The sequence below is a fragment of the Barbus barbus genome (genome assembly GCF_936440315.1).
Source record: "Barbus barbus genome assembly, chromosome: 38".
Lineage (NCBI taxonomy): Eukaryota > Metazoa > Chordata > Actinopteri > Cypriniformes > Cyprinidae > Barbus > Barbus barbus.
Window position 1 is genome coordinate 4,000,010 of NC_136716.1, and position 23,317 is coordinate 4,023,326.

General features: G+C 38.6%; 1 protein-coding gene across 2 annotated transcripts in view; it reads left to right on the forward strand.

Annotated features, from left to right (window-relative positions):
* Positions 1-342: 342 nt before the first annotated feature.
* LOC306857802 (1-phosphatidylinositol 4,5-bisphosphate phosphodiesterase epsilon-1-like) overlaps positions 343-23,317 on the forward strand; it is an 88,666-nt gene continuing 65,691 nt past the window's right edge. For both annotated transcript variants that reach the window (XM_079397966.1, XM_079397967.1), the window contains exons 1-2: positions 343-557; positions 16,440-17,751. In XM_079397966.1, coding sequence (XP_079254092.1) covers positions 16,648-17,751 — 1,104 coding nt within the window. In that variant the 5' untranslated portion in view covers positions 343-557; positions 16,440-16,647. The remainder of the gene's footprint in view (positions 558-16,439; positions 17,752-23,317) is intronic.

Here is a 23,317-nt window from a genome sequence, read left to right on the forward strand (position 1 = left end):
GGTGTGTGACCATTGAGTATTTCTGTATTTTGAATGAAACTTTGGAGAGTTGTAAAATTTTTATAATTGTTTGTAGGGGATATTTTGTAGAAATTTGATTGTAGTTTCTATGTGGGGGATTATATTTTTTATCTGTTCAATTTTGGGGGGATTTTACTGTACATGGTATTATATGTTTTTGTCACATAATTTGTTTTGTATTTTCCTGCCCAGGGACAGCAAATTAAATTGAATTCTGGGGCGGTTTTCTGACTGTCTATTGTCTCTGTCAAATAATGAATTAAAAATAATAATAATAAATGTGGTATTTATGTGTCAGTCTCTTGAGCTAAAGTCCTCCTCAGACATTCCTGTGCAGTGACACCTCTACAACAGGCTCTGCTGCTGACTGAATGACTGACTGACTGGGTTTCCCTCCACCAGCTCAAACGCAATTTTGTTTTATTACGGTTGCTGCGGGACTCTGCAAACTTAACAGTCAATTTCTGAAACCACGATGATGAAGTTTCACTCTGTTTCGGGTGTGAGGCGGATTTCTGGTGTGACTTGCTGCAACGGTGAGTTGTTTCTCCTGCCCTTGGCACGTGTTTATGTTAAGTTTGTAGTGTAACTCTTGTGTTTATCTGAATTGACTACAGTTTGATGTAACTTGTTAGTTGATAAATGCGTTGTTGGATTACTACAGTCGGAAATGAATGAAAAAAAAACAGTTTGTCTTGCTGCTCCCAGTTGTGAGTTTCACAAAGCAGTTATTTCGTGTATATACGGCTATACTGTGGTATAATATTTACTTTGTAGGTGGTACTATCATGATACATAGTAATGCCATTTTATTGCTATAGTTTGAATCTTCTCTGTGTTTAGGCAGGTGTTGACTGAAACAGAGACAAAGACATGTGGTGATGTTTTTAAATATCCCAATGATGATCAGTGTTTAAAATTGCATGTATGTGTGGAAATATTTCAGCAAAAGGCACGTTCTCCCAAAAGCCCAATGAGACATTTTTCTGTCCCCCCCTTTTCTGCCTGTACAGGCTCCCCCAAGTCTAGTTTGGTGAAATCCGCTTCTAATGGAAATCTTATGTTGCTCTAGTAAAGTGCTGTGACTGAGCTGACCAGCTCTGTAACCTGAGCTTGCACGAGTGATCCTGGGGTTTGGGCTCTTTAGGCTCAAACTCATACAATCCATTTTCATTCACCAGCCTGGAAAATGTGAATAGATGGAAAACTCGTCTGCTTCACTTCACTTGCCACATTGTTTTTATGAGAACTCGATGGAGAAAGACTTTGAGACGAATAGTACTCGGTTACTGTTCTGGGCTTAGAAGGGACTTTTGCTTGGCTGTTAACAAGCCTATAATCATAGACCTTTGATCAGTTATGACAATACTCAGTATAAGACACAATTCTAAGAATTCGATTTTTTTTGCATAAAATGCTATCGGTGTGAGTAATCAGAACATACTGTTTCACGTGTTTTGAAACTGAATCAGGGTTGACACCTGAGCAAACAAGAATGTCTGTCAGAAGACAAATGATCAAGATCATTAGACTGTACATTTATGATATCTAACACTGATGTAGTGTCAACAAGTGTCTTTCCAAGTGTTTAGACGTACCTGCAGTGATCTGTGGATTTCATTGATTTCTTTTTTTATTTTTAACAAATTGTCAGCTTGAATCTGTATCTGTGTCTGTATTATAGCTTGTTTAGGGCTTGTTTCTGTATTATTTGCCACTGCTTGTTTAGGGCTCATATCATTTTTTTTAGTGTGCCATCTTTTCATTGAGGCCTCAAGGAAAGCACAGTCAGAGACTGTTATTTTATTATTATTTACAAACTATTATAGTATTTATTCATATTTTGAATTTTTATTATTTACATTTATTGAATTTTTTAGTAATTCTGGTGCATTAACTTGTACTTATTTCAGGTTGCAAGGCAGCAGTTCTAAATTTAATTTGACAGTTTTTAAGTTCAATTTGTACATTTAATATTTATTTTTTATTTTAGCTTCATTTCATTTTATGAAAACAGTTTTTAAAGTTTTGGCTCTAGGTAAAGGTTAGAATACACTACATGACATAAACCCAAATTATTGCCCCAATTTACAGTCTGGATGAGTCAGTGCTAGTTGCCAAAATTCACGGCCAGTCATAGGCGTAATTTACGGGTGGGACGGGTGGGACATGTCCCCACCACTTTTTACCAGGCTCGATATTGTCCCCACCACTTTTTACCAGGCTCGATATTGTCCCCACCACTTTTAAAAAGTAACTGAAAAATAGATTGCGTAAGGTATGTATTAAAGGAAAAGCACCATCTACAAATCGTCACTCTTCATAATCTAATTCATTCATTTAACAATTTTTTCCGCCGGTCAGAAGCTTTTCAACATCCTCAAAGATGAATATTAAGTCTCCTTGTGAAACTATCGCGAGATACACGATATGCGTCATGGGATATGTAGTTTCCTTTCCCTATAATTAATTAGTCTACAGATCCTGTACCTCTTTTAAAATTTATTTGTAGTCTACAATGTTAATACTGTATTTTCGTCTTAAGGTCTCTGCACACTGAGTCCGAAATTTTCGCATGCGTTTTTTCGCATTCTTAAAAATTCATCACGCACAGAGACCTTGCACACTGAGTCCAATGCGTTTTAATTAATCCGTTGCGAAAGAATTCGCAAAACTATACAAAATGTCTTCAAGCAGTGAGGATGATTTTGTTGGCCTCTCTCGTTTTAAAAAAAGAAAAAGAAAAAGGAAATATTGGGTCCATCCAATCCTTAGATTGCACAGAGAGGAAGGAGAGTTCCACCTTCATATCAAAGAGCTGCGGGATTATCTCGAGAGATTCAAAGTTTATTTCAGGATGTCAGTGCCTCAGTTTGATACTTTGCTAGCGATACTGAATCCACATATTAAAAAGAAGACCACCAATTTCCGTGAACCAATTTATCCTGAACAGAGACTGTCTGAGGTATGGATACACCAACACACACACACACGCACACACACACACACACCCCCCGAACTGCGGCATCGGAAAGGTGCGCGCCAGGCATAAAAAAATAGGCAACAGCAGTTCTTTATATTCTGTATCTTTGTATTCCGCAATTTGTTTGTCATAAAGTGCTCTGTGCTGCAAGACGAAGTGTATTAATTTGTCTGACACCATTTTGGATTTTGGCTTTCGCTTGTACAGTGGCTCTGAATGGTCAAAACACCTTCTCAAAGCATCTCAAAATGCTTTATACGGATGCGAAAAACGCAAAAAATCGAACCCGATCCGATTTTTTTTGACGGACGACAATTTCGGAGGCAGTGTGCAAACATGATTGACAACGTGAGGTCGTATTTATTTTTCAACGTGCGAAAATTTCGGACGAAAAATTCGGACTCAGTGTGCAATGGCCTTTACTGTGCGTGGCTGCTTCACTAAAAAGCTTCTTATATCACTTCCACACTTTCTTTTGGACATTTTGTTGATGTTTTAACATTTATGCTATAGGTAGCAACATTTACCGTTAACTAGCCTTTACATGTGGGGTGGGGGAGGAAAAAATAGAGCTCTTATAAAAACGTCATAAAAAAAAGATTCGTCAAAACAATTTAATTTATTTAATTAATAAAGGTAGTTTAACTATTTCAAACACAAATGAACTCTCATTCATGTTTTACACAAGGTTTTGCGTAGTTCAGGATTGGTTAAATTATTTGATTGGATGAGGAAACATTTTGTGGGCTTGTCTTGACTCTTGACGTAATGTTGATTCTTCGTTCAGCGCGTGCATTGATCACACCTACTTTTAGCAAGTTGTCCTTTTAGCAAGTTGTTCCACATTGTGAATGTTACGTTTTGCTTATTTGGATGTTTATAGACATATTTGTGAATGTGATGCATGTGTGGAAATTAAGTGCATTTCCAACTCTGAAATCAGTCACCAAGTAAATTCGGTTATTAAATAAACAAATAGCAAAACGTTTTGTGCGGTGTCCCCACCACTTTTCAAAGCAAAGTTACGCCACTGCGGCCAGTCTACAGATTTTTGGAAGTCAGAGTTGACCGAATTCACTCAAAATCATGTAGTGTATGATGGACACAGACTCAGATTTTTTAGCTTCAGATTATGAATTTAAGTCATTGATATCAGCTATGTTTGATACTTTGAGCCAATTTCAGAAAACACATGTATACATTGCCAAAAATATCAGCACCCTTGGTAAATATGATCAAAGAAGGCTGTGGAAATTAATCTGCATTGTTAATCCTTTTGATCTTTTATTTAAAAAAATCACAAAAATCTAACCTTTCATTGGATAATAAGAATTTAAAATGGGAGGAAATATCATTATGAAATAAATGTTTTTCTCAAATACATGTTGGACACAATTATTGGCACCCCTAGAAATTCTTATGAGTAAAATATCTCTGAAGTATATTCCCATTCATATTCACAATTTTGAGCACTCCAGGGTGATTATGAACATGAAATGATCCAGCCATGACTTCCTGTTTCACAGAAATATAAATGAGAGGGAAAACAAAGCCCAAATGCCCTTAATCATCCATCACAATGAGAAAAAAACAAATAATATAGTTCTGATGTGCAGCAAAAGATAATTGAGCTTCACAAATTAGTGAAGTGGCTTTAAGAAAAGAGCTAGAGCAGTGAAAATTCCCATTTCCACCATCAGGGAAATAATTAAGAATTTCCAATCAACAGAAAATGTTACGAAACTGCCTGGAAGTGAACATGTCTATATCGTCCTAATGCACGGTGAGAAGGAGAGTTTGAGTGGCTAAAGACTCTCCAAGGACCATAGCTGGAAAACTGCAGAAAATAGTTGAGGGGTCAGAAAACCTTAAAAAAAAATTGTCAAACAGCACCTACATCACCACATGCTGTTCGGGAGGGTTTCAAGAAAAATTCTCCTAGCTCATCCAAAAACAAACTCCAGCATATTCAGTTATCAGACACGACTGGAACTTCAAATGGGACCGGCTTCTATGGTCAGATGAAACAAAAAAAATGAGCTTTTTAGCAGCAAACACTCAAGATGGGTTTGGTGAACACAGGGATAAAAAGTACCCCATGTGTACAATGAAATATCCTGCTGTATTTTTGATGTTGTGGGCCTATATTTCTGCTGGAGGTCCTGGACATCTTGTTTAGACACATGGCATCATGGATTCTATCAAATACCAACAGATAAAAAATCAATAAGTGACTGACTCTGTTAGAAATCTTATAATGGGCCATGTTTGGATCTTCCAACCGGACAATAATCCAAACACAAACCTCAAAAACAACACAAAACTAAGCACAAAACCAAGTTTCTGCTGGCCATTCCAGTCCTTTGACCTGAACCCTGTAGAAAATGAGTGAGGTGAAGAGAAGAAGCACCATCATGGAGCTGTGAATCTGAAGGATCTGGAGAGATTCTGGATAAAGGAATGGTCTCTGATCTCTTGTCAGGTGTTCTCTAACCTCATCAGGCAAAATTTTGAGCTGTTAAACTGGCAAATGGAGGTTTCAAAAAGTATTGAATAAAAGGGTGCCGTTAATTGTGGCCAATGTGTATTAGAGAAAAACATTTATTTCATAATGATATTTCCTCCCATTTTAAATTCTGATTATCCAATGAAAGGTTAGATTTTTGTGAATTTTTTAAATAAAAGATTGAAAGGATTAACAATGCAGATTCATTTTCCCAGCCTTCTTTGATCATATTTACCAAGGGTGCTGATATTTTTGGCCATGACTGTATGTTGTCATGCATCTTCTAGTAACGAGGCACATGCTCTGTGTGAGTTTGTTTGTGTTCAGAATGACTTTGAAGTCTGGTAGTGCACGATATCCAGTTTTTCTCTGTAACCATTCACAAAGTCGCCTAATGTTTTAAAATATGAACAGATTTTAAATAGAGCTATCAAACGATTAATCACATCCAAAATAAAAGATTTTGTTTACATAATATGGGTGTGTGCTGTGTATATTTATTATGTATATATTAATACACACACATGCATGTATATTTCAGAAAAATATGCTTTGTTTATATATTAAATATATTTATATATAATATAAATTATATGAATATAACAATGTAAAGATTTTCCAAATATATACATGTATGTGTGTATTTATATATACATAATAAATATACACAGTACACACACATATATTATGTAAACAAAAACGTTTATTTTGGATGCGATTAATCACTGTTAATCGTTTGACAGCACTAATTTTAAAACATTAGGCCCCGGTTTCACAGACAAGGCTTAAACCTAGTCCTAGACTAAAATGTAAATCTCAACGTTTTCAACTGAAAGAAACTTGAACTGACTGATTTTAAAGATGTCAGTGCCTTTGTTTTGTCTTAAGATGCACACCAGTAATGCTTTATTCTAAGGCATGTTTATAAAAATTACTTAAATGTCCTAATTAAACTATGGCCTAATCCTGGTTTAGGCTAAGCCCTGTCTATGAAACCAGGCCTAGGTGTCATACACTTGCTGACTTTGTAAAGTTGTGTAGGGTATTCCAGCCTTAACTGCTGTAACATTGGTCAGAGATCAACAACAGTTGACCTAGTTCCATTTATGATGGGCTGTTATAGCTTAGATTACCTTAATCTGAATTGACCCTGCATATATATTGTCGATGATGGCATTGTTTACCAGCACATAAACTTAGTTTTATTAAGATGAACTGTTCCAAGTCTGGATGAGGCTTTGCTCCAGTAGCTGCCTGTTGCACGGGAATAGAATCAAGATAGCACAGATAATTAGTTTGTGCTGGCTTCAGAAAAGAAGGGGTGCGGAGGTGGATTTTGGGAGGTGGGAATTCCCGTAATTTCCAAGCGTTACAATGGCCTCATGCCTCAACAGACACTCATCCCCACCCTCTTTTCTGGAGGCATGATATGCAGCCTTTTTATTGCTACAGTTCATAGTTTAGATAAGTAAGAGGTGTCTTTGACAAGTTCAGGTTTTTAGGGCACAAATGCATGTTACACCCACTGCAGGCAGGCTGACATAATCAGATATGTCGGTCGTTGGCACATGACCATGATATCAAAAAGGATTACAGGAAATGACCATGGCAGATTGGATGCAATCTCTCATAATGTAATATATACAAATAAAGGCTTGCAGAAGTTGCAGTAGCCTACTTCTAGGCTTTAACAATTTTTAAAAGAACTATAATTAGTTGTGTTTGCTAAGAGAAACATCACTATCACCGTTACTTATTAAACCCCTTTTATTAAACCAGTATGCAACCCCCTGGAACACTCATGAGCCGCTTAACAACAGGCTAACAACCGACAGAGAGTGAAATGAAAACATTTTTTTTTTTCCCATCACTTCATAGTCAGGCTACCTCATGAATTCATGTGAACTGAACATATGACAGTTTGTCGTAGAGACAAGGGTGTGTCAGGTTTATCTGTTCTGTGATCTCATTCCACAGCAGGAATGCATATGTAATGTGCTTTAGTAATGTTGCAGAATGTATTCTCCATGTATAAAGTCAATGTATAAGTGGCTTCTGATGGGCTACAAAAGCAGTACTCATCTTCTGAGTGGCTCAATTTCATTTTTGTGAAGCTACGAGAATACTTTTTGTGCGAAAAGAAAAGAAAAAAACTATTTATTCAACAATTCTTCTCCCCGAGTTACCGTCTTCTGCACCCTTGGTAAATATGATCAAAGAAGGCTGTGAAAATTAATCTGCATTGTTAATCCTTTTAATCTTTTATTTAAAAAATTCACAAAAATCTAACCTTTCATTGGATAATAAGAATTTAAAATGGGGGGGGGAAATATCATTATGAAATAAATGTTTTTCTCAAATACACGTTGGACGCAGTTATTGGCACCCCTAGAAATTCTTATGAGTAAAATATCTCTGAAGTATATTCCCATTCATATTCACAATCTTGAGCACTCCAGGGTGATTATGAACATGAAATTATCCAGCCATGACTTCCTGTTTCACAGAAATATAAATGAGAGGGAAAACAAAGCCCAAATGTCCTACCTCACGAATTCATGTGAACTGAACATATGACAGTTTGTCGTAGAGACAAGGGTGTGTCAGGTAGGGCTGGGTATCCTTCAAAAATTTTCGATACCGATACCGATACCTTGAGTTCGATACCGGTTCCTGAACGATACTTTTTTCGATACCAGTTTTATGAAATCAGTTTTAATAAGATTACATTATCTCAAAAAACTATTTTTTAATGTTGATATTTATACAGGCTCAAAGCCTCATCTCCTGAGCCACTGCACAAAGGAACAAAATATATCCAACACAATAAATAAATAATTTTAATAAAGTTCAAATTGTTTTCAGTTTACACATCTGTTAGGCTACGTTTACATTAGTGCGTGTTCATTTTAAAACACATCATCATTTCTAGGTTGTTAAAGACTTCAAGAAATTTAAAATCTTCATCCACTTTCATAAGTGAGTGTTTTATTTTCTTTCACCATATGTTTTATTGTTATTAAATTCTGGTGTAGGGTATGTCTAATTATTTGAATGCATAAAAACAACTTACTTTATTTAAATTTATTCTTAAAATAGCCTAATGAAAGGTTTTATTTTTCCTCAGAAATTCTGTGTTCTGTATCTAGTTTTCAAATGATGACATAAAACATTAATTTAATTTCTTTAAATTAATGAAAATCAAAGTTTATTTATTTTGGCAAACAAAGGGGGTTTACTATTAAAATAAAAAAATGGAATAACTGTTGTGTGATCATTACTAAAAAAAATTATAATAAAGTTTTAATAATTTTAATAGTAGCCTAGTAGTAGCAGTATGTACTGTCTGTTGAACAATATTAATATGTTTCTGCAGCAGTGTCTTCCAGCTTAAACCAAACTTTTATTTTGACGGGTTGCCTGGAATACCTTTACAGTTCTGTGTGTATATGATATGACGTTAGTTTTACTCGAATCAAACGGTAAAATGCTCATTAATTGACTCTCACAGCAGTTCTGGAGATGTTGTTCATGTGTTTATGTCCTCATTTAGTTAGGCGGCAGACGCTGAAATCACCGCGAGCGTCACGCGAGCTTCAGTCTGTGTAGTAAACAAACCGCGCGATACAAAGAGCTGACTGCTCCGTGCGCTTTCGAAACGCTCTCGCGGATGTCAAACACTGATCAATCAGCACGTCGCCGTTTCTAGTCAAACACACCTAGTGCTGCAGGATTATTGGCTCACTGACGGTGATGAGATTAACCCCTTAGGTATCGAAATTTGGTACCGAACGACAAGACGTTTTTCGATACTCGGTGGTATCGAGGCAATTCGGTCGGTGCCTAAAAAGTATCGAACTCGATACCCAGCCCTAGTGTCAGGTTTATCTGTTCTGTGATCTCATTCCACAGCAGGAATGCATATGTAATGTGCTTTAGTAATGTTGCAGAATGTATTCTCCATGTATAAAGTCAATGTATAAGTGGCTTCTGATGGGCTACAAAAGCAGTACTCATCTTCTGAGTGGCTCAATTTCATTTTTGTGAAGCTACGAGAATACTTTTTGTGCGAAAAGAAAAGAAAAAAACTATTTATTCAGCAATTCTTTTCCCCGAGTTACCGTCTTCCGCCATTTTGGGGGAGTACACAATTTCAGTTACCTTGCTCAGTAACGTGCGGTGAAATCTTGTCATGGGTAGGCTGTGACCTATCAATGTGGCATATATGTTCATATATTAATTCAGTTAATGTAGCAACCCAAGTTCATATCAGGCATCATCACATCGCTGCCTGCATACAGCAAAGTCAGTCATATGTGAGGCTAATGCACAATCAAATCTAATAATCAAATTAATGGACACATCTATCTTATGATGACTTCTACAACAAACAAATGTTTTGTGCGGGACACAGTAAGAGAGGGAAGCGGCGCGGTGTCAGCGAACCGACAAGCAGCCTAGTCACTCCTTCAAAATGCGCAAACGCGCACAGACAGCCACACACACACTATTGGTCTGGTGACGGCGCACCAGGATTTGAATAGGCTACAGTCAGAAAAAAACATTGTGTCAGCTTTAAAGTACAAAAACAGCTTATTCGCTCCTACAAACTGCGCTAGGCGCACACACCGACACCCAATGAGCATCTGGCGACGGCGCACCAGGATAAAAAAAAAGAGAACTACAAAACAGCATTTTAACCCTTACGAAATGCACCATAATCCCACAGATAGACATACAGTACAAATGTGGCAGAGGTGACGGCGCACCAGTGTATGGAAGAGAGAACATTTTGGTGTCAGCGCACAGCAGGCCTATAGCCCACCATCAGACAACACACACAAGCCAATATAAGGGTTTTAAAAATAATAAATAAATTAATAGTTTACGTTTTAAAGGAGGTGCTTACTTTTATTTGTAGACGAAGTCCATGCGTCTATCCCACTGGACAAAGATGTCAAGACAGCAAGCAGTGTTGGCCCGGATCCGGCCCACATCTGGCCTGCATGGATTTCACACGGGCCAGATGTGGGCCGGATCTGGGCCAACACTATGTTGCTGTAAAAGTCCTCTTTGTTGGGTGTATTTCTCAATTTCAAAAAAGCTTTTTTTTCTTCATAGGACAATGTTGAAAATCTTTTTAAGTAATAAATATCCATAATATCCAACGGTTCACAGCCGTCGAACTAGGTTGACAGCCAACGCTAGGCGCCGCTAGATGCAAAGTATCGGGAAGCGCGGATTGAGTGAGAGCGAGTGGATCACGTGACATGAAGCAAACTCGGTCTCTGCCTCAATGTTGATAATTAAAGACAGCGTGAGAACTGACCGCGCATGCGCAAATCTACGTAAACTACGTTCTATGGACCAAAGAGGCACTGCTAACATCTGCCTCAATGGCCATGGCCTTGAATTTCCTGCATGAAACAATGGTTTTTAGGAGCAAACAATGGCAAAATGAGTATATTATATGTGTATTCCTGAATTTTTGTTACAAAAATTAATATTTGGAATAAAATAAATGCAATTAATAATGTGGTTTGTGGTGAATTAATAAAGCTCTTGGAATTAATAAATGTAATGTCAACATTGGTGAGGCCCTGCCTACCCTGACCGCACCTCCCTGACCTTGCTGTATATGGAGTGTTAGAGGGCTGTCAAATTTCATCAAGAATATCTTAATTTGTGTTCCGAAGATGAATTTGAATGAATTATTAAACATTTTAATATATATATCAGTGCTGTCAATTATTAATCGCGATTAATCACATCCAAAATAAAAGTTTTTTGTTTACATAATATTTGTTTGTATACTGTGTATATAAAAAACAAACACATGCATGTATTGTATATATTTACGAAAGAATGTTGTTTATATTTTAAATATATTTATAGAATCAGAATTCAGAATCAGAATGAATATATATCTTATATATAAAATATAAGAATATGAATATATAAATGTATAAACATGTAAATATTTTGAATATATAAACTGTGTGTATTTATGTATACATAATAAATATACACAGTACACATACTATATATATATATGTAAACAAACTTTTTGATGCGATTAATCGTGATTAATCATTTGACAGCACTAAGATATACATATACATATATATATTAGTATCTCACAGAAGTGAGTACACCCCTCACATTTTTCTTCAACACTGAAGAAATGACACTTTGCTACAATGTAAAGTAGTGAGTGTACAGCTTGTATAACAGTGTAAATTTGCTGTCCCCTCAAAATAACTCAACACACAGCCATTAATGTCTAAACTGCTGCCCACAAAAGTGAGCACACACCTAAGTGAAAATATCCAAATTGGGCCCAATTAGCCATTTTCTCTCACCGGTGTCATGTGACTCGTTAGTGTTACAAGGTCTCAGGTGTGAATGGGGAGCAGGTGTGTTACATTTGGTGTTATCGCTATCACTTTCTCATACTGGTCACTGGAAGTTCAACATGGCACCTCATGGCTAAGAACTCTCTTAGGATCTGAAAAAAAAGAATTGTTGCTCTACATAAAGATGGCGTAGGCTATAAGAAGATTGCCAAGACCCTGAAACTGAGCTGCACGGTGGCCAAGACCATACAGCGGTTTAACAGGACAGGTTCCACTCAGAACAGGCCTCGCCATGGTCGACCAAAGAAGTTGAGTGCACGTGCTCAGAGTCATATCCAGAGGTTGTGTTTGGGAAATAGACATATGAATGCTGCCAGCATTGCTGCAGAGGTTGAGGGGGTGGGAGGTCATCCTGTCAGTGCTCAGACCATAAGCCGCACACTGCATCAAATTGATCTGCATGACTGTCGTCCCAGAAGGAAGCCTTTTCTAAGGATGATGCACAAGAGAGCCCGCAAACAGTTTGCTGAAGACAAGCAGACTAAGGACATGGATTACTAGAACCATGTCCTGTGGTCTGATGAGACCAAGATAAACTTATTTGGTTCAGATGGTGTCAAGTGTGTGTGGCGGCAACCAGGTGAGGAGTGCAAAGACAAGTGTGTCTTGCCTACATTCAAGCATGGTGGTGGGAGTGTCATGGTCTGGGGCTGCATGAGTGCTGCCGGCACTGAGCTACGGTTCATTGAGGGAACCATGAATGCCAACATGTACTGTGACATAATGAAGCAGAGACTGGGCCGCAGGGCAGTATTCCAACATGATAACCCCAAACACACCTCCAAGATGACCACTGCCTTTCTAAAGAAGCTGAGGGTAAAGGTGATGGACTGGCCAAGCATGTCTCCAGACCTAAACCCTATTGAGCATCTGTGGGGCATCCTCAAACGGAAGGTGGAGGAGCGCAAGGTCTCTAACATCCACCAGCTCTGTGATGTCATCATGGAGGAGTGGAAGAAGACTCCAGTGGCAATCTGTGAAGCTCTGGTGGACTCTATGCCCAAGAGGGTTAAGGCAGTGCTGGAAAATAATGGTGGCCACACAAAATATTGACACTTTGGGCCCAATTTGGACATTTTCACTTAGGGGTGTACTCACTTTTGTGGCCAGCAGTTTAGACATTAATGGCTGTGTGTTGAGTTATTTTGAGGGGACAGCAAATTTACACTGTTATACAAGCTGTACACTCACTACTTTAATTATATAGTAGCAAAGTGTAATTTCTTCAGTGTTGTCACATGAAAAGATATTATAAAATATTTACAAAAATGTGAGGGGTGTACTCACTTCTGTGAGATACTGTACATACACACACACAATGCAATCGATTGACACAAACATTATTTGACGCGCCAGTTACTTTCAAAAGAAGACTTGCTCTATTTTGATACCATAGGCATCAATGTTTATATCAGAACTATAAACTTTTATCCCAGTAGTTATATGAATATACAGGTCCTTCTCAAAATATTAGCATATTGTGATAAAGTTCATTATTTTCTGTAATGTACTGATAAACATTAGACTTTCATATATTTTAGATTCATTACACACAACTGAAGTAGTTCAAGCCTTGTATTGTTTTAATATTGATGATTTTGGCATACAGCTCATGAAAACCCAAAATTCCTATCTCAAAAAATTAGCATATCATGAAAAGGTTCTCTAAACGATTTATTAACCTAATCATCTGAATCAACTAATTAACTCTAAACACCTGCAAAAGATTCCTGAGGCTTTTAAAAACTCCCAGCCTGGTTCATTACTCAAAACCGCAATCATGGGTAAGACTGCCGACCTGACTGCTGTCCAGAAGGCCATCATTGACACCCTCAAGCAAGAGGGTAAGACACAGAAAGACATTTCTGAATGAATAGGCTGTTCCCAGAGTGCTGTATCAAGGCACCTCAGTGGGAAGTCTGTGGGAAGGAAAAAGTGTGGCAGAAAACGCAGCACAACGAGAAGAGGTGACCGGACCCTGAGGAAGATTGTGGAGAAGGACCGATTCCAGACCTTGGGGGACCTGCGGAAGCAGTGGACTGAGTCTGGAGTAGAAACATCCAGAGCCACCGTGTACAGGCGTGTGCAGGAAATGGGCTACAGGTGAAACAGCGGCAGAAGCGCCTGACCTGGGCTACAGAGAAGCAGCACTGGACTGTTGCTCAGTGGTCCAAAGTACTTTTTTCGGATGAAAGCAAATTTTGCATGTCATTCGGAAATCAAGGTGCCAGAGTCTGGAGGAAGACTGGGGAGAGGGAAATGCCAAAATGCCTGAAGTCCAGTGTCAAGTACCCACAGTCAGTGATGGTCTGGGGTGCCATGTCAGCTGCTGGTGTTGGTCCACTGTGTTTTATCAAGGGCAGGGTCAATGCAGCTAGCTATTAGGAGATTTTGGAGCACTTCATGCTTCCATCTGCTGAAAAGCTTTATGGAGATGAAGATTTCATTTTTCAGCACGACCTGGCACCTGCTCACAGTGCCAAAACCACTGGTAAATGGTTTACTGACCATGGTATTACTGTGCTCAATTGGCCTGCCAACTCTCCTGACCTGAACCCCATAGAGAATCTGTGGGAAATTGTGAAGAGAAAGTTGAGAGACGCAAGACCCAACACTCTGGATGAGCTTAAGGCCGCTATCGAAGCATCCTGGGCCTCCATAACACCTCAGCAGTGCCACAGGCTGATTGCCTCCATGCCACGCCGCATTGAAGCAGTCATTTCTGCAAAAGGATTCCCGACCAAGTATTGAGTGCATAACTGAACATAATTATTTGAAGGTTGACTTTTTTTGTATTAAAAACACTTTTCTTTTATTGGTCGGATGAAATATGCTAATTTTTTTAGATATTTTTTTCATGAGCTGTATGCCAAAATCATCAATATTAAAACAATACAAGGCTTGAACTACTTCAGTTGTGTTGTAATGAATCTAAAATATATGAAAGTCTAATGTTTATCAGTACATTACAGAAAATAATGAACTTTATCACAATATGCTAATTTTTTGAGAAGGACCTGTATATTATATGATTGACTGTAAGACAGAAACAATACTGTGTAGTTGAAAAGACTGTTTGTGAAGCAGTTTCTTACCTAAACATGGTAACTGTATGGTCTCTTTGTCAGCGGCAGCACGAAAGCTGATTCGAATGTTAAAGTATGATTTTTTTTCATAGGTTTAATGGACACAGGTGAATCATTGTCATTTAGAAATTAGATCACGTGAGTGTTTGAATCAAGATAGCAATCTTTTAATGATTAATCGTGCAGCTCTAATGAAAATGCATTTGCTTTCAGATTTAAAAATGGTTTGATGACATCTGTCATTGGCAAATTTGCATGTCTCATGAGTAAATAATGACAGATTTTTTTATTTGGGCCTAAGTGAACTGTTCCCTAATTTTAAGTGTATAAATCTATGGACATGTAATGATACCACAAATCATGAAACTTCTTGCAGAGGGTGTGCTATTACTTTTATTTCCTCGGCAGATGATAAAATAGGAACAGAAATCCTTTAAAATTGTGTCGAAGGAGGTGCCAGAGCCAGAACACTCTAGCAACTCCCTAGCAACCACCCAGAACATTTTATCCAATAACTGCTTAAAACACCTTAGCAATACCCTTGGATCCACCAATCACATCCCTTATTTTAAGCAGTGGCCAATGTAATAGTTGCTCAGTTTTGCACCACTTTTTTCCACCACCAGTTTTTTTTAAAGAAATTATAAAAATGTAGTGTTTGTAGAAAGTCAGCGTTGATTGTTTTATTCAGCCTGAGAAATACATGGTCCCTACACAATATTAGCAGTGTTGTAGTGTCTTTGACACTCTTCCCTTTCACCAAGCCCATGTCTGATTACAATCACCCAAGTGCTGAGTTATGAAAGAGGAACTCCTCACAGTGTTAGCGCAGTGATTTATTGCTGACTGTGTGGGTGTGGGAACTGAGCCATGTTTGAAGACTCTGACTGAGTGAATTGACCCTGAATCAATGCAGCGAATTCCCCCCTTTAATCTCATTCATCCAACCCCCTCCAAGCGAGGCTTTACATACCAGAGACCCGTGCGTTTGTATAGGACTTGGGGGCTGAAGCCTGTAGTGAGATTTTGGACAGCTGTGTGATTTCCTGAGAGGGAGATATTATTGAGTGGACGTGAATTTTCATTTCGTGCTGTCAAAATGTACATCCTGTCCTCGAAATATTTCTTCAGTGTTTAAACATTTGGTTGTGGGTGAAGTGCAGTTTTAACAACTTCCCCAGATAGCACCTAGTAAGACACAGAACAGCTTGGCTCTGATAAGGATTGAGAAATTTTCTAGCCTTGCCCAGGCCAAGTAAAACCAGTGTGTTAAGTTACAGTATGTTTATGTTCTTGCTTGTGTATTCTCATATTTCTTCATTTATTCAGAGAACATTTTCAGGTCACTTAAAATACTACGTGGCAAGAGATGTTGTTAACTGAATGTTAACTGAATTTTTTTTGTTGTTGCTTCCTCTCTCATCTAGTGTTTTGAGGCCCTGAGGTCTTGGGAGAAGAAGTTAAATTCGGGAGGGGCGAAAAAACGTAGCCGTCACTTTCTACGGCAGTCATCCTAAAACTTCCACCAGAAGACCCGCTGAGATTCTCTGATCCCAAGGCCATCATCTTAGGAGTAGTTTGCCAGAAGCTTGTCCTCGGTGAGCAAGGAGGATCTGTCACCAGGTGCCTAGTGATATGAGGGTTCGTGTGGAGAGACAGGCGCATATTGACCTCATGAGCTCCATAGCCTCTGACAGGGCAGCCGCTGTGCTGGGAGTGAAGAGCCTTGGTAAGGAGACTTCGGCAAATAATGGAGATGCTCTCATATCCGTGAACTATAGCTTGCCTGAGAATGAATCCTCTCGGTTTTCATTCGAGGCTTCAGAGGGGGACTCACCAGGCACAGAGTGCAGAATACGGAAGGCTTTGGATACTAGATCTATAAGTTTGGATTGCTTAGACGAGACCTACAGGTCCAAAAGCTGCAGCTGTGGGGCTGCAAGGCACGGGGAAGAAGGGGTGTACGTGTGCCAGATGTGTGGGTTTTGCAATCCAGTGGAAAGCGAAGAAGGCTGCCCAGAGAATAGCTTTCCTCTTAGAAGCCGGGGAACGGTGCCCCAGCAGAGGAAAGAAGAAGGGTTTTCTTCTGATATTACTTGCCTTGCTGGAGAACGGCCAGCGTTGAGTGGCTCGGATGGTGAACTGTGCCAGATGGAACTCGTAATCGCCCAAAACACGGAGAGCCTGCCGTTCTGCGGGCTGGATTTGAGGCGAAACAGTGTGCCAGTATCCTCACCACAAGGGCCTCAATGCACCAGTGGCTGCGGCACTGCTGTGAATAACAAAATGTGTGACAGAACTGACTTTGTGTGTGCCGTGTGCCATAAAAATGGCTTTTCTAGTTTGGAAAGGCTCAACAGGAAAAGCAAACCCATGTGCTCTCAGAGCAGATGCCTTAAGAGGTCCACGCCGTTCAGGTTGTCTGGACCTGACTGTAGTGACAGCGAGGGCTCTGTGTCCGATAGCGAGTTTGTGCGCAACAAGAAAGGGCGCTCTACTGTCCTGGTCAGGAGGTACCTCAAGAACAACCAGAAGATCAAAAAGACAGTGTGCACCGGCACCAGAGCTATAGTGAGGACTCTACCCACCGGCTGCATCTCTGACAAAGTCTGGGAGTCTGTTTGTGGGAAAACATGCCACCTTGGTGATGAGGCAAGAGGATACAGCAGAGCTCTTCAGGCCATCCAGCTGCAGGTTTCCAGGGCCCTTCTCGCATACCCAGGGGTCAGGTTTGCCGAGGTAAGGTCAATTTCTCTCCTCACTAAAGCTCTACGTAGTGTGAATGCTTCCTTTATGAACTGCTGGTTATTCAGGTATTATGTTAAAGTTCAATGAATGTGCCTCTCTCACAGTTGGTGCCATAGTTCCTGCACTGAATGTTTGTGTTGTATCTCATGTTTTGAAATAAGAATTAACCCTGCATTCTTAGCTTGATTCTTGGGTGCATAATTTGTGGTTCTTGCTATTGCAATTGCTCATACTGTATGTATAGTTCTGCAATCTTTCTGGATTTTCAAAACCCCTAACTATTAAACCATTTGTGCTACAGGCATGAATAATACCTCAAATAATGTGGCTTGTTGAGGAGAGTTATGATATTGCTATTACCAAGTGATGAGGATCGTTTTTTTTCCCTGGCTGACTTAACTGGATAAAAAAGTACCCTAGACTAAAGAAGGGACACTTGTAAAGTGTTTGAGTTGTTTGCTAGGTGCATATCTATGCAACCATCTAGCAAACAACATGAACACTCAACCAGTGCCCTAGACACTACCCAGAACACTCTAATTATGTGATTTTGAAGTGTTCTAGGTGGTTTTAGGGCTTTGCTGCAATACCACATAAAGCGTTACAGCTGCCCTTCAAACAAACAAAAAAATGCGTTTCAAAACCTTGTATTGTTTTATAAATGACCTACATCTATCATTTCCGATAGGAGATAACATTTGCTATGCACTGAAAGAAACAAACTTAAATTTAAGAATGAAATTGTCAAATCTACTTAAGATGTGTAAAATTAACAAAGAGAATAAGACAATTTAACTTGGCCATTGATAGTTTGCGTAATTTCTACTTAATCATTTGAAGTTTACTCTGCATTACTCAAGTTCGTTTTACTAAATCTTTTTTTGTAAACCTTACTCTAACAGTGTAACACTGAAAAAGCCATGCTATTAAAGCATATGGTTCACTTAGAATCATCTAAACAAGGTAGTAGACGGCTAGTTACACCTTCTAAGATGTCTACAGAATATAATGAACCGCAGATGTCGCGAAACAACAAGTTACTAAACCTTCAAAATTTAAAGCTTGAATTGAGTAATGATATAGAATTTAATATATATATTTTTTTTTTCCCTGAACTAAATTATTTAATGTAGAAATTACATTTGTTTTTCCGTAGTATTTATTTCACTGCAGAATCATTTTTACCAGTGTGGGATAATCATGGAACAGCGGTTTTAAAAGTGATTTTTCACTATTATTTACAAGAGGATCTGCATGTCATTGGTTTAAATGTAAAACCTACATTATTTTGAAATGAGTTTATTCCATTACTACATTTTATTGAAACTTGCCATTTGTTAACTGAGCCTAACCTAGTTTCTGCTGATGGAAAACAGGAAATTTACTGTTGATTTTTGACATGATGTGAAACATCCCAGGCATCTTTATTATCTGTCAGCTTTTTGTTCATATTCACTTGTTTGCTGTTGTACATTTTTTTTTCTTTTTTTTTTTTTTCCTTCAGTGAATTCAACTAGACCATGAAATATTTAATACAATGTGTCATTTCTTTTTTTATTCATTTAGCAGATGCTTTTATCCACAGTAAATTACAAATGAGAAATAGCACAACCAATTTATTGTACAGGGTAATGATATTAGCAGTGCTGCAATACCAAATTGCTAGAGTAAACCGCAGTGATGCATTTTTTTCATGGCAATTTTGACATTTTTCGTGGTAATTGAAATGGTTCCAGTCTATTTAACAAATGGACACCGGCCAGCACTTAATTTTGCCCGTAATTTCATGAATTACGGGCAAAATTGGAGGAGATCTTTCTTTCCAAGGAAATTCCTTATCCTGGAGCTCACAAGCTCAAGTCTTTATTTGACCCTCTAACTCTAGCACTCTCTATTCTAATTTTATTTGATCTTTTTATAAAAAAACTAAACAAAAAACACACACATTTGACCTTCTATCAATAGCATATTTATTCTCTAACTGCTAGCTTTTCTTGTAAAACTAACATTAGCTTTATTTGTTCTATTCTATCTACTCTTTTCAAAGCAAAAAACCCCACTAGGTTTCTTTTTTCTATATTCTATCTACTCACTATCTACTAACAACAACAACAACAACAAAAAAACATATGTGTACTGTGTTAGGCTAACCAAGACTTGTAATAGCACTTGCATGTTGTTGCTCTTTTGTTGGTTTTGATTGCTTCTAATGTCCTCATTTGTAAGTCGCTTTGGATAAATGCGTCTGCTAAATGACTAAATAATAATAATAATAAAGTTGGTACAAGATACAGGCACACAACATTTCAGCTTGAGGTTTTTCTGACAGATGATTTAGTGGGCGACTGCTGTCTGTTTAAGCAGAACTTCAGATCTATTATACAGCATATTATGTCTGTGCTTAGGCAGACGTTTTACTAGTAGACTTGTAAAAAGCACTGCTTGTTGTGTTAAGGGCCGTTCCAGTGCTGTCTGGTTTCTCCCGCTGGCTGGGACAGTGGGACCCTCTGTTTCAGAGCGTGCAGTGGTCCTCGCTACACTGGCTTAAGACATTAAGACTTTATTGCCCCATTGAGGCACTAAACCCCTGCCTCCTTCACCTTTTTATTCATTCCTTATAGGTGAAAAATGAGTTCACCGAGTCTAAGCATGTAGAAATACATGTGCTCTAGTCATTGCTACTCCAGAGACCAAACCGTTTTGTGTTCCACTGATCTGTTATTGGTATTTTGTTTTGGATCCACTATCAGTCTCAATGACAATGTGGTTTTAGACTGAACCACGGTGGAGAGCGGCCCAGCATTGTCTGATATTAGAAAGAAGGAAGGGTGAAAAAGAGGAAAAGTGGATAGAGAAAGACAGCCTGATTCACATCCCTGAGGACTTATGCTGGTGGTGACATGAAGCACGTCCTGTGGTTTCATTATGCCATAATTTATGGATTGCTTTATTAGGCCACTCTTATAATAACACTGTCTTTAGTGTTAGTGAGGTTATTTTATTGTCCAGAGATTTGAATAGGAATTGGCATTTGAAGTTCTATGGAACTATATAGATATATACACAGTATACATTTTTTTGACGGATGAAATAAGGGCTTGTTTGTGCAATTGCATAATTTTTTCAGTTTTTTTTTTTTATTTCTTGCCACAGAGAATGATGGGAAATATAGTTTTGTTTCGCAAGCCTGTCACCTCATAAATGGGTTAAAGGAGCAGTATTTTGCTGGAAAGCTTTATAGCTCTTCTTTATCAACAGTACACAAAATACATACAAATTGTACTGCCACACAGTGAACATGTAATTATGACCACTTACAAAGCCAGGACTGAAAGTTTTAAAAAACCTGTAACTCTTCATCTTCAGATGTGAGACTGCTGGGGTCAACCGGCGAGCATGTAATTCAGAAAGTTTCCCATGGGATATTTGCCTGTCCATCTGGACTTTAAATGAAATGACAGACTGCTCCTTCTAATTAAGCTGAGCTTGTTCTTTTAATGTGTTCTTAAACTTTTACTGGTGTTTTCTCACGGCCTCAGATGTTGACACTCTGAGCAAAGAGCTTCCCACTCTGGAGTGTGTTTTTAAGGCAGGCCTTTACATGGCATCCAAGAGGCATCTGCTAATCGTCTCCGTTTGTGATTATAGCAGCAGTAGGGAGGAAGTGCAGAGTTGAAACTCTGACCTCCCCTGGCCTTGACCCCTGGCCTTGACCCCTGGACACCACAGAGGAGTCAGACGAGCCTATGAGATTGTAAGTAGGGGACAGTAACCACAGTGTTGTTTGTGGTTTATACAACAGCCATGATTATTATACCCGAGGCTTGTGCTTGTCTTTCAGATGAATGTTTAAATGGTTCCTACAAAAGAAAGAAAGTTGTATGGGTTTGGAATGACCAGTAAATGACAGATTTTCACTTTGCATGAACTATTCATAAAAAAATGTTGTTTGGGTTGGTGTGAAAAAAGAGAATATGTTGAAAATGGAATTTACTACAGCCATCTGTGGTATTAAAGGAAATGAGCCACATAGCAGTTGCCTGCCCCGCCACAGGAAGATAAACACTGCCTTGTGATTGGCTGATTAGCACCTGATGGAATGAACAGCAGGGCCAGAGATCTCCAAACAGGTAATGACTAAAAGTTCTGTCAATGACCCTAAAAGAATAAAGATGAAAAAACAAGCAAGAAGGTAACAGTGTGGACTAGAGTTTCCTTAGATATTCAGCTTTTAGATTGTAAAGAGCATAAACTTAAAAATGAACAGTGTTGAAGTAGTTCTGAAGCTGTAGTTTCACAAATTAAAATACAGTCTACTGGTAAGATTATTAATAAAATTTTTAACAACAATATAATTATTATTATTATAATTATCATCTGTTGATCATTTCAACCAGTTCGTTTGTCTAAAAGAACACTAAAATCTGACTTCCCAGGGCTTATGTTACATAAGGCTGTGAAATTACATTTTATGAGAGCACATTTACTTATTGCCTCACTCAGCTTGCTAGCTATAAAGCTGCATTTGCATTACAGTGTCACAAAAGAAAAATACAGCATTCAGTCATGCTGGACCGATATGCTCATTGGAAAAAAAATAGCTTATTACTAGTAAAAGGACTCTATCAAAACAATGGAGCTATCATCATGTAGTAAGCGTTGCTACTATTTCCCCCCAGATATAAAAAAACCCCACGATAATATGGTTAACAAACAAGTGACGAAATGATACACCTCAACTCATTCCTCTCATTCTTGGCAAAGCAAACCAGACCCGTAGTTATTTCTCTCATAAACAGAGACCACCTAGAGAGTCTCGCAATCAACAGCCCAAACCACATCATATCCTGACTCAGACCTCGGCGAGACTGGCAGGTAGTGATAAGACCCTTCTAACTCTCACTAGCACACTGGTGTCAGTGAGCAGAGCGCCCATCTACACGCCAAACAAAACACAGGACGAGGCTGGGGGGAGGGACACGGTGGCCATGATACCGCACACAAAGTGCCTTGTGTTTCTGAGAACTCAGGACACACACTGAGCCATTTAGAGGGGTTTCTTCTACACTTCATTCTTATAAAATCAAGCGGGTGTTTGTGAACACTCTTCTGAAACCTTAATTGACAAATTAGACACGGTCTCATGGACTTCCCACACAGCGACCATATCAAAGCTGCAAGTTCATATCAACTGCACTATTTAATACAGATCAATATTTACTCAAAATTCTAAGGAACCTCAATCGCTCAGTTGTAGAACCGTTAGATAATCAGCTTTATTATGGATAATCTGTCAGGCAGATGTATTGATGTTTCTCTACTTTGAACCTTGAACTGTGTCAGTGAAGCAACCAGGAGTTCAAAGCGGTTTTGTGTTTGATAGGCTAAAGGTCCTAAATCTAATAACTTTGCTAAATAGATCTAGTCTGTTGAAACGGACAACATGGAGAAATGGACAGAACATGTCAACAGAGAAGCAGGTGCTTAAAAGAAGAGCTCTCAGGAATATCATTTTAGTGGGCTCTGCTCAAGCTCAGTGTTTGATTAGCTCTTGTAG